This window comes from Polyodon spathula, chromosome 12, assembly GCF_017654505.1.
Source record: "Polyodon spathula isolate WHYD16114869_AA chromosome 12, ASM1765450v1, whole genome shotgun sequence".
Lineage (NCBI taxonomy): Eukaryota > Metazoa > Chordata > Actinopteri > Acipenseriformes > Polyodontidae > Polyodon > Polyodon spathula.
In genome coordinates, this window is record NC_054545.1 from 13,341,810 (window position 1) to 13,354,752 (window position 12,943).

At 36.3% G+C, this 12,943-nt stretch overlaps 1 protein-coding gene across 1 annotated transcript; it reads left to right on the forward strand.

The window, feature by feature from the left end:
• The first annotated feature begins 2,766 nt into the window (after window positions 1–2,766).
• LOC121324657 (prostaglandin reductase 2-like) lies at window positions 2,767–9,639 on the forward strand. Its single transcript, XM_041266761.1, has 9 exons — window positions 2,767–2,963; window positions 3,391–3,509; window positions 4,377–4,568; window positions 5,512–5,682; window positions 5,918–6,127; window positions 6,751–6,872; window positions 7,425–7,512; window positions 7,608–7,647; window positions 8,297–9,639. The coding sequence occupies exons 1-9, from the start codon at window positions 2,924–2,926 to the stop codon at window positions 8,359–8,361; spliced, it is 1,047 nt and encodes a 348-aa protein (XP_041122695.1). The 5' UTR covers window positions 2,767–2,923; the 3' UTR covers window positions 8,362–9,639.
• Window positions 9,640–12,943: the final 3,304 nt, after the last annotated feature.

The following is a 12,943-nucleotide window of genomic DNA, read 5'->3' on the forward strand; positions in this document are numbered from 1 at the left end:
GGGAGACACACGGACCTGTGTCTAGGAAGGGCTGTAATTACATGCAAGTCCTGACCTGACTTGAATAGCTTTTATATATATATATATATATATATATATATATATATATATATATATATATATATATATATATATATATATATATATATATAAGAGGGTAGCTGTTACATGGTGTCCTTGTTATTTACATATTTTTTGCAAATGCTTTTTTTGTTTTTTGTTTATTATTTTTGTTATGCTTTTAAAAAAAAAAAACACAATTATTTAATACAAATGATAATGAGGATGGTTATTGTACAACAACATTATCAAGAAATAGTTGGTCACTTTGTGCTGCTGTTGAGGTAAAACTGTTTACTGACACTGTCCAGTCAATAAACTTTGCAGATGAAGGTGGCACCATGTCATGGACAATAATTGTCCCCATGGCTTGTAAAGGACACTGTAGCAAGAACCATAGCCTACTTCTTAATGCAATAAAAATATGGGCTGCATTAAAAGCATTAGAACACAACATGTAGCAGAAGGCAACCTTTTCATTGGGGCTTGCTTGTTTTTGTTTTTTCCAAAGCAGCAATGGAGAATGACTAACTGACTTTATTATTCAGGAAACACTGAGAACGTGAATAGCATTAAATAGTTCAGTGTTCATAGGGAAGGTGAGAAATAAAATCACCCTATGCAGCCAGGCATGTCAAGTCTCATGCATTCAGCGTGACTGAGACTAACACATTACCATGTTATCTCACTCTTTCAAGCATTCCTAAGCTTATCTCACGCAACAAAACTGTCTGGACAATCCCACCATCTCCTCAAAGTTGCCTGTCGACCACAAAAACTTATCCTCCATAGTCAGGGATCCAGGGAGAGAAAAGCAGTCTAAAAATTGATGTACCTGCTTATACTCTTCAGTCTAGGTTTTATTTTTCTTCTCAGGAATAAGAATCAATAGGCCTGCTCTACCAGAACTCTTGCAAAATATGAAAAATTTTAATGATGTCAACATTTTTTGTAAAAAAAAAAAAAAATACTGAAAATCTTATTTTGCAGGCAAATAAGTTTTCTTTGATTTCAACTTTGGTTTAAATCACAGATATACAAGGTTTTCAAGATATGTGTCAGTAAAAAGAAGAAAAAAATACATCGACTTGTATACTAAATAGAACACTTTCTGGGCCTTTTCCAATGTTTAGTCATTTTTTCACAAATGTTTATTAGGAGCTCTTTATAACTTCATAAATTCTTCTTTTAAACACTATACCTGTGCTTGTTTTGAATAGCAAGCATTTGTAAAGACATTTTAAACTAGAAATGGTGGCTTTTGCGAACAAAAACAAAGCATACCCAGTAGCATAATCCAAAGGTCAAATGTTGTTGCTGGTTTAAAAATGAAATATTTCACTGTTCATGCACCTAATTTAATTTACTTATACTCTATATAGCTGTAATATGCAATTTAATATATTAAGTTATGGGCATTTTTTAATTAGATATATATAACAGTATCCCATATCAGTCACTATTGCCTTCTTGTACTGTAGATTGTGCGCCAATGAGATTTGCATACACATGTAAATTTCCTGCACATAAACATGCAACACAGCAAGGCACTTGCTTACTAGACATAAACAGCTTTTTGGTTTATTTGCATCTCTTGGCTTTGCATCTTTCAGCAACATCAGGGGTTAGTTTTCCATTGACAATCTTTTGCCCATAAGATGTTGGATCAGGTAATGAGCAAAAGGTTTGTCAGCTATCTGATTAAGACTATGCAGTATATGTAGGGGAAATACATCCTCTGTTGGTTATTAAAATAGTGATTTTTTTATATTTTGCAAGAGTTCCTGCAAAGCCGGCATCTTGATTCTTATTCCTGAGGGTCTAAATAAAATAAATAAATAAATAAATAAATAAGTAAAAATGGATTGACGAGGAAGGCACATCCCATTTCAGGATGTCTGGATCCCTGACTGCCATATTTCCTGTCACTGTCAACTGCTAGACGTGTCACGTGATTCCACCTTGCTCACTGATTGGGTAATTGTCACATCCGATTGCAAAAACAGAAAGCCCCGCTTGATAGCTTGCCTTGAATGCAGTGCTGTCGATCCTATGCGATCGCATCGCAGAGAAATTGGATAATGCATCGAGGCCTTTACAGATTTAGAACCTTTTTACTCAATCGCTGCAAAAGAGCAATACATCCAGGGCCTCATTGGAAAGAGCTGACATAGGCCACGCTTAATTTTGTCTTATGAATATTCATGTTAAAATTAAAACAATCATGGGGTGAGTTACAGGGATCACAAACTGTCTACTACGACAACTACCACTTATTATTATTATTATTTGTAGTAGTATATTATTACATGAAGTGTTTCCTATTAAGCAGTGTACATTTTAAAATAAACTATGAAGTACTGGCTGGATTAAAAACCTCGAGCGCTGGTTGTCCTCAAGAGCCTGAAATGGGAGGCACGTCCTTAGCACACCAGCTGGAAAGTCTCACTCTGGCCTGGAAATCTTACTCTTTGGGATAGTCAACACTTGGCATCTCTGTGCATGCATTTAGCTTCTGTCTGGAGATACGATGTCTAACCAACATATAATGCTTAAATATCTACTTATTTCTCGTATATGTCCAGTGGTTTTGTTTTTTAAATTGATATTGAAGCAATAAATCATTGCTGTTGCGGGTCGTGACACTTCAGTATCAGATCACAACTGCAATACCGATACAAACCACCCAGCTGGCGCTCATATGGCATTGTCGAGTACTGGCCGTGGTACAGTTGAAGAGCCCTACAGCAGGCCTATGACGGAGCTGGAAAAGCGGCATACAGAAACATTTCCGCGTCTTGCAAACATTACTTTGTACGTGTTTTTTTTTTTTTTTTTTTTTTCCAAAGAAGACTGAAGTAAAATGACACAGATTCGAAAAGTGGTATTGAATTCCCGTCCGGGTAGGAGGTTTTCACTTGCTTAGTTTTGATTAAAAAATACATACAGTATTGCAGACGTAAAATGTCGATATTGCATCAATATTATTAAGTGGCTTGTTTCCCGTATTATTATTACCTTTGTGGAGACGTGGTCTATTTGCCTTTACCTATCGCGATTAAAAAAACAAAAAACAAAAAACCAAACAGCAAAACTAGTTCAAACACGACTGAGCGGTACAGTTGGGCCACTGTACATGTCTTCAGGCTTGGCTCTGGAGGACTGTAAAGTGCGTCTTCAGACCCGCCGGCGCTAACTTGTCGGTTATAAAGCGACACACACACACACACACACACACACACACACACACACACACACACAAATCCAATGCCACACAATATTTTTATTTTTATCAATGTGTCTCAACATGTGTGTTTTTTTTTTTTAAAGGGAAAAATGGGGAACCTGTTCCAGAAAATTTCGGAGTTGAGGAGGCCTATTTGCCAGCTGACCTTAACCCAGGACATGTGCAAGTCAGAACGCTTTACCTCTCTGTGGATCCCTACATGGTCAGTATAGTTTGCTTCAAATTACGTGTACTTAATTTTACTGTTCCTTAACTTTTATAACATTAAAAATAATTCCAGATGGTTGTTTTTTACAATTACTGAAACACTGTGCTTTTTTTTTTGGTGGGGGGTAAGTTTGTGCATAGCAGATCAGTGATCACCTGTTCTTTTGTATTACTGACATACATGTCAGAGTACTAGTGGTGAAAACAATGGAGATTGGAGAGCAGTATTCTGCCCTATTTTGTATTCCATCTGTGGTCAGTTGTGTTAAAACGACTGTGTTGGCAGATGGTTTAAGCTGATATGAAGTCACCTACTTACAGAAGCCGGTAAACCCCAGAACTGTTCATTTGCAATATAAGTGAACTGGGGAAGGCATTTTCATTAAACAAGGAGTCGACAGAATGCCCAATGAACATTCATGACAGCAGTAAGAAACTGCTGATTTTAGAAAAAAAATGTTGTTTAACAATTACACTGACTGGCTATTTGAATTGCAGGACATTTCTATGGCATTTTAAATGTTACATTGGTTGAGTCAGCAATATCAAACTACTGGCAAACCCAAGACCTTTTCATCTGCAACTGTATTACGATAGGCTTTTATGTAGGGACCCAGTATCTTAAAATGTAACAGGAAACTTCTACAGTAGTTGCAGGAAACAACAAACATTTTGAACATTTCTATAAACTAGTCATTATACATTTTGTATTAGATAATACTGTTATACATTCTCTCCAGCAGTTTGTGAAGTTGCGCTATAGCTGGTTAGCGGTGAAGAGTATGCCGATTTAATGGTAAAGCTACGTGCACCACACAGTCATGTTGAATTTTACAACAACATTGTATTCTTTGCTTCACAGCGCTGCCGAATGAATGAGGACACAGGAACTGACTACCTGTCACCATGGCAACTGTCTGAAGTTGTAGAAGGAGGAGGTGTTGGGATAGTGGAGGACAGCAGGCACGATTCATTCACAGAGGGAGACACTGTGGTCTCCTTTTCCTGGCCGTGGCAAACCCAGGCAGTTTTGGAAGGGAAACTACTACAGAAGGTTCAATAAAAGTTACCAGTTTTTAGAAGTCCATGACAAAATTTATCTTTATCTGTGGTTGAATTGGTTTAGCTCATTCCAGTCCCCACTTCCTAATAAAGTGCATGTTGAAAAAGACCTGAACATCCCCTTCTCTAGCCTGAAGGTTTTCCCTATACCTAAAATAAAGTCTCTCCTTTATAATCTGCTTATGGTAGATACTGTGGCTAGGCACACTTGGGTACAGCCACCCCCGATAAGAGTGCAAAGGATGTGGGCTGTTACACAGATTGTCTGAGCTTAGATTTGACATACATTAGGACAGGATAACACCAAGCAACTGAAAGGAACAAAGCTGTGGAAGACCACTTGATGAAAGTAACATGGTAATTAATAGATATCGGTAACATGGTAATAGATGCCAATGTATGCTGGTTCAAACCATTGTAATATATCTGGGTCTGTATGTCAAACTATGAGAACATTCCCACTGTGGTACAATGGTTCAAACTATTGTAGCTGCTAACTACACTGTTATTAAATATAATTTGGCAAGGTCACGAGTATAATGTGACTCAACTGGTACAGAGATCAAACTGGTGATCCTTATTTATTATCTAAATGTGTTACTCCTAGACAGATTGAAAACATGGCCATGAGCAGCTTCGTATGAGTCTGAAATATAATACTTTATTCTATGATTATTTTAGTTCATTTCAAGAGACCCTCTCTTCTACTTCACCCTTTTTTCAAATAAAATACATCGATTTTTATTCCGGTTCAATTTTGATTTTGTTTGTTTGTGTAATATGGGGACGGATCCTTCATGTTTACCTTCCTCTTCTGTAATTTCTGTACTGTGAATAGCCTAATTAAAGAAAGCTTGTTAACTTAAAAATAAGATATTTTTAAATGAATTGTTAAACAGTTTTCATACACTTTTCGAAATGTCCTCATGTTTCAGCTGGACCCCCAATTGGTAGATGGGCACCACTCCTATTTTTTGGGTGCAGTGGGCATGCCTGGGCTTACAGCGTTATTGGGAGTGAGGGAGAAAGGTCACGTGACTCCAGGAGCCAATCAGACCATGGTTGTCAGCGGTGCTGCTGGAGCCTGTGGTTCACTGGCTGGTCAGGTAAAAAGGGTGTCTTATTTATCTAATTCTAAATATACAGAAGACTGAGTGGTATCCTGAAAAGTTAAAAGCATGTGCTAGGGAGATAAAATTGCACTTTTGAGTGAATACCTATGGTAAATCTGGCCCATTTAGTCTAACCCTTCATCAATAAATGTTTGCTTGGGGCCGTTTAATATTATTTACATTCTAAAGTATTTGCCACTTTTCTACATTTGTTTGCTCCCCCTCTCAGGTCGGCAGGTTGGATGGTTGCTCCAAGGTGGTGGGAATCTGTGGCTCTGATGAGAAGTGCCAGGTCCTGGTGTCAGAACTCGGGTTCGATAGTGCTATCAACTACAAACGGCAGGATGTGGCTGCGAGGCTTAGGGAGAGCTGCCCAACAGGAGTGGATGTTTACTTTGACAATGTTGGTGGATCGATCAGCGACACTGTGATAGCACAGGTAAAAATATACTGCTTCATGGTAACAATTGTTAAATAAATAAATAAATAAATAAATCAATCATAAATACTTTGTCTCACGGAGTCCCAGTTCAGATTGGTTAGATTATGTCCTCTAGATGATAGAAACAACTTTCAGGCTAAATGTGTCTTAACTGATTTCACAGAATGAATACATTTCACAGTCTGTAGGTTTACTCATAGGAGTTATTGATGCAGCTATAAGGGAGGAACAATTTATTTAACAGAGGTCTAATCACACAAACCTGCCGCCTGATCATTGCAAGAATATACTTATTATAGGGTCATTCTGACAAATGTGAGTTTCTAACCCTGATTCACAGTTTATTCAGTATCACTATAGTGTTGTACTACTGGTATTACAAAAAACCATTTGGTAACTTACAGCGACCTCAGAAAGACTGCTTCAGAATACACCATCTCTTTTACTTGTGTAAAAGCTGAGGGCCATTACAAGCTGTCTTTCTGGGCTGCTTTGTAAAGCTGCAGTTTGTAATAAGGTTGTATTAAGGGAGTGCACATTTAAAGAAGTGCTTCCCAAATGTGCTGACTGGATTGTGTTTGATTGACTGCCCTGAAGAATCATTTCACTGTATTCTCTAGATGACCGAAGGTGGTCATGTGATCCTATGCGGCCAGATCTCTCAGTACAACAAGGACGTGCCTTACCCCCCTCCATTGCCGGCCAGCACACAGGAAGTGCTTCACTCCAAACACATCACCAGGTATATCATACAGCCCTACAATATAGTAGCCTGGTAACTTTAGAATGCAGACTGGATTGTCCACCATTGCAGTGAGATGCAGTACTATACAGGTTGGTTCATAATTTGTTGTTTGCTTGTGCTTTTATAGGTCAGTTTGTAATATGCAAATACATCCTTGTACAAAACAACTTCCTTTGTTGTAGCACAGTTTTACTCTAATGGTCTAGCTGCAGTCAGGCTGAAACAAAGGGGGGCAATACCTGGAAGAATTAGGATCTACAGCATTGTAATTGTAAAATCTTTATGTTCTGAATCTACGTATATAAAAAAAAAAACAAGCAAACATCCAAAACATCTTCAACACAAGAAAAGGGGTACTAGTGATAATGCTTCTATTGCTTATAAGAGGTAAGAAAATTGATTTAAAATGGTTGACATTTTTAAGCATAAGAATGAGTTTGGCGATTGTAGAGAGTGTTCTTAGTGGATTTAGTGCATCACAATAGCCTCAAAATGGTTGAATATTTTTTTAATACAGTAAAAGGCAGCCTTTATCCTTTTTTTCTACAGGGAGAGGTTTACAGTGCTGAGTTACACAGACAAACATGAAGCAGGGATGCTACAGCTGAGCCAGTGGGTCAGAGAAGGGAAGCTGAAGGTAAGACATGTTGGACACTCCTCTTAGTCCTCTCACTAATGTGTTAATTCAACACTGCATATGTCTAAATGAGTGTGCTGTTTTCTTTTCTTTAGGTCTTGGAGACTGTGGTGAAAGGGCTGGATAATATGGGTGGTAAGTAAGGATTCTGAGCTCTGAACATTAGATAAATACTTCTACTTTTTTAGTCTTCCCTTTTGGGCTTCTAATTTAAATGGACAGTTCAGTGTGCCACGACGGGCCCCTTTTACCTCTAGTTTATAGTTATATGGGGATGTTTGGGTCAATCTGTGTATTCAGAACAATCCGAATGAACTAAACACAGTTTTAAAGTACCATTTATTTTGTGTGTAAAAATTTTCATTAAATATATAATATATATATATTATATATAATATATATTATATATATATATATATATATATATATAATATTGTAAATATATATATATATATATATATATATATATGTATGTGTATATATATATATATATATATATATATATATATATATATATATATATATATATATATATATATATATATATATATATATATATATATATATATATATATATATATATATATATATATATATATATATATATATATATATATATATATATATATATATATATGATATATAGACACACACACCGGTATATATTACAGTCAGTAAAACACAAACTGAGCATTAGTTGGGTATACCATCAATAGTAGCAAGAACTGTAGAAATAAGAAAGACCATTTATCATTCTCATTGATTTCATTTTGTTTCTTTGCAGTGGCTTTCCACTCCATGATGAAAGGGGGTAATGTTGGGAAGCAGATCGTGCAGGTGTCTGAGTAACCCGACAGCACCACCTTGTGGTGATATGGAGACTGTTTATCTCATCTATGTGATTAACATGATCTCTAGTGTGGTCCAGAGTCTTTTCTGAAAAATACTGAGTCCCATTGCCTTTCAGGTGGATGGTATTATTATCTGAAAAATGCCAATTTGTTTCCTATACTCTCTGTCATTGTCACTTGCATGTGACAGTTTTCTAAATTAGTCAAAATAAACAAATTATGTAACTATCCAAATCTGGGTTGGTTAGGTAGATACATCTTGGACTTTGCTGTTTCTGAAACTAGTGCATATTCTAACAACAAATCATTATACGTGATATAAAAAAGGGAGTATTTTATCAGTTTTGCTGATGGCAAGTGTAAACCATTGTTAAAACCTGTGACTAATAACCACTCCCACTGTGAATGATTCCGATAGGCTTATTGCCAATTATATATGTAAGCTACAGCCACACCAGCACGGCATTTCCAGCCTATGACACAACATTAAATACAAGTTTATGGCACTGGTCACATAGATACATGTACTTTGTAATGGGTATGGCAGTAACAGTTTTTAAATTTTTTTTTTTTATTGAATTCAGACTCATATAATATCATGATAGGTCAATGAGGAAACATGTCTAAAACACTAAACCATTTTGTTGGTTCCAAGGCTTATCTTTAATGCAGTGAAAGTTTGAAACACTAAATATGACAATATGATTTTTTTTTTTGAGGGGGGAGGTCGGTCTGCTTAGAAAAGGAATGCATTACAAAACACTGAACATAAATTAAAGACAGTGAATTAAATTCAGATTCGCACACTGCGTAACCTCACACTTTAAATGCACATAGTGCAGAGTAGTGATAACAATCAAACATTCCTTTAACACTCTTATCAGTGAGGGGCCCATGACTTTAGTATAACAGTTGGGTGGAACCAGGACACTAGAAGCAAGAGGGGCTTACTCCCAGTACCAGACATTAACTAGCAGCATCTGGTACTCAAACCTTTCCTAGCCAAGTTATTTTATTTATTTATTTATTTTTAATCTACAATAGCAGAAAGAAGAATACATAGAAGAGAGACGCAACATGACACTCGGAGGGGAAATGGTGGTAGGGACAGTGAAATTGTTTAAACATGCATTTGTACCAATATGCAGGAGGCAGAAACAGTAAATTGTGGCATTGTAAGTCAGTAGATGTTTTTTATAGTTGGATTACCTTGTTATACGTTGAATAATTAAGAAATATTTTCATTTTGAAAGTAAAATAAATATTATTATTATTATTATTATTATTATTATTATTATTATTATTATATTCACTTTCAATATACCTATGGTTGTCATTAATGTTGGAGAGGAAATTTCTTTCTTAGGGTCTAATGCACACTTTGTGGTAAACATAACTGCTTTAAATGTGTATTTATCTTCTAAACCATTAACGGGACTCCTAGCCTTGTACTGAACGTTCAGCACTGGGTATAACTGCAATTTGCAGTATTTTCACTCTCTAGTACAGGAATGCCTGTTCAGGAGGCTTGCTAAGGCTGCTACCACCAGGGGGCACCAAAGATATTTCACTGAACAGTATATTGTCTATTTGTCAAAGTAATGCAATAATACACAGAGTACATTTTTATCCAGGTATTTAACACATTCTACTGGGTAGCAGTATTTTTCTTGATAGCAATACACTGCTATAATATACAGCTATGGACAAATGTTTTGCATCACATAGAATTTTAGGATTGAGACAAAAAAACAAAAACAAAACAAAAAAACACTATATGAACATAACTGATATTTTATTTAACATGTAAATTTAACATCATGAAATCGATGTAAAAACACATTTTGTTAGGCGCTTCCTTTATTTACTTTAAAATGCAGTTTGTCATCCTCAAAAAATACAGACCTGTATTGTTTGGTTGTGTATGCACACAGCATTTACGTGTAGCTATATTTGTCAGTGAATTAGATTTGTATTAGCTGAACGAGCATGTAAATGAACAGATCGTATGTTACTGTAAACTTGGTTGTGATCGTCACATGCATACAGCGCTTGTTAATTTCTGAAAAAAGGTGGGCTTGCATCTTTAAAAAATATTAATGAAATTCCTTGAAACTTTTTTCATACAATGTAGGCAGTGTACTCAGGTAGTCAGTTGACAATAAATACCTGCTTTCTCTAAAACTAAACATTGCTAAACAAAATACTTTAGACTGCTGTTTGAAGATCTTTATTTCTTGCAAACTGTAGCTAAAACGAGAGGTTTATCTGTTTCAGATCTTTGTGATGCCCTGTTTCTTGGACACATTGCTGCCTGTGTGATTTTGCCCTTCAACTCTGTTTATATATATATATATATATATATATATATATATATATATATATATATATATATATTTTATATATATAGGGTATATAGGGTATGGAGAAAACCACATGAGTACATGCATCCATCATGCTGTGTGCCAACATTGCAGGCTGGAGGTGGTGGTGTGTGGTGTGTTTTCATGGCACACATTTGGCCCCTTTGTAAAAGTGGAGCAACGTTTGAATGCTACAGGATATCTGAACATCATTGCCAAACAGGTGCATCCCTTCATGGCAGCAGTGTGTCCATCTGCTAATGGATTTTTTCAGGATAGTGCCCCACGCCACAAGTCTAGGATTCTCCAGGAATGGTTCTACGAACATGACAGTGAATTCAGCTTACTGCAGTGACCTGCCAAGTCACCAGATCTCAAAGGTGTTCCTAATGTTTTGTACACTCAGTGTATATGTTGGTGTGAAAGGACCTTTAAGTTTTGTACTCTAAACTAACATTTAAACTTGCCAGCAGTAAACAGCAATAGTCTTTATAGTATTGGTTTTTGTTTACTATTTAAAAGCATGTGTATGTTGATGTAGCTAAACCTACATTTGGTAACCTTTCCATGACATTTTTGTGAATTCTTTTTTTCCTCCCCACACAATTCGCCCATGAAATGTACTAAAGAATGTAGTGTGACAAAATCGTATCCTTAATGATGAATTTACTATTTACGGAATCAATTTTATCTTGAACTGACTTGTTTTTAAACCTTGAAAAAAAAAAGGTAAGTTAATGCTTAGGAGCTCCTCAGTCACAAAGTGTGACAATAGAAAATAGCATTTAAAAAAAAAAAAAAAAATGTATGCACTACATTGCTCAGGTAGAAAGAAGGCAGCTGCAAGAGAAAATAAAAGTTGCAAAGTTCCTGCCAGTGATGTCGGATGGTTCAACCAATAGCGCTGTCATAGAAGAGGAGCTAGTATATGTATGATTCTGCCAGAAAGGGCTGGTGGCTGCAGTTTGTGTGCAGGCAGTCTGTGGAGATGGCAGATGCCCAACACATCTCAGAAGGTATATGTTCACTCATGAGGCAGATTGTTTCAGACCCTGTGGAGATAAATATTGCTTGTTTTTACATTTTCTTTTGTTGTCGTCGACCCCCAGAACGATGTTGGCCAGTAAAATGTCTGTGGCCGGTGGATTTTTCCATCCACTAGCCGTGGTGGCTAGTGCATGGAAAAGTTCATTTCAAGCCCTGTAACATTATTCATCAGGTTTCATTCGAATTTATGAAGCACAATTAGTTAATTATATACGGAGATGCAAAACTTTTGGCCATAGCTGTATATTGTTTTTTGGACAAAGGTATTAATATTCTAACGCTAAAAAATCAGGTTGGTCTCAGCGCTAGTTGTAGTTCTTGTTGTGCAAGGCCAGAAGAAGTGAAACTGAAAACCAGTGATTTGGCAAGTTATAGGCATGCAGCACGTGAAGGACTGTACAATATAAATTAACTTCTTTGTTTAATAATTAAACAAATAATTTATATTGCACAGTCCTTCACTTTCCAGATTTCATTAAATCACAGCTGTGCCTACATATGCAGTTTCATTGTAAGGGTAAGCTGTGTTAGTAGCAGAAGCAGGTCAGGTCTCCTTGCCACGTTATCTCCAAGCCCTGATATCTACACCTTTCCACCAGGTTCTCGGCAGTCTTCACCTCTAACCACCAAGTCCAAACTGCCTCCCAGTCCTCTTAACTGCAGTCTACTGTCCTTCACACTAAACACAAAATGACTGCATTGCCACCAGGTCCCACATTTAGCTGGCCAGTCTTCAAGTCATCTAATTAAATCCACAATTATGCATATGATTTCTGATTTTAGGGTTAAACAAGATTTTACTCCAAAATTGTTACTATAAAAAAAAAAAAAAAATCCCTAACAATTGAGTAATACCATATATCCTCAAATTAATCCACGCACTCAACAAAAAGCAAACAGGAAACAGATTTACAATTTTGTGACCCCTCGAAAACCGTGCTACTTCCAGTAAACGCCACTGTTGAAAAGGTCGCTGCCCTACATATATATCTAAATCCTTAAATAGCCTTTTATTATACGCTTTTTGAGTACGAAAAAAACTTAACATTTTTGGCACAAATATCAAATTCCATTAACAATAAATACTTTGTATATTGCAACAGGTCGCCAACATTTGTAGAGCAAAATAGGTTTTATGGGTGTGATTCTCCAAATATTTTTGTCGCAAAT

What these genes read in the sequence shown, in the direction of transcription:
- LOC121324657 (XM_041266761.1), top strand. Translation starts at nt 2,924, where the DNA reads ATGACACAGATTCGAAAAGTGGTATTGAATTCCCGTCCGG. An exon ending in GGTATTGAATTCCCGTCCGG is followed by an intron (nt 2,964 to 3,390) that starts GTAGGAGGTTTT and finishes TTTTTTTTAAAG; the next exon opens with GGAAAAATGGGGAACCTGTT. An exon ending in AGGGCTGGATAATATGGGTG is followed by an intron (nt 7,648 to 8,296) that starts GTAAGTAAGGAT and finishes GTTTCTTTGCAG; the next exon opens with TGGCTTTCCACTCCATGATG.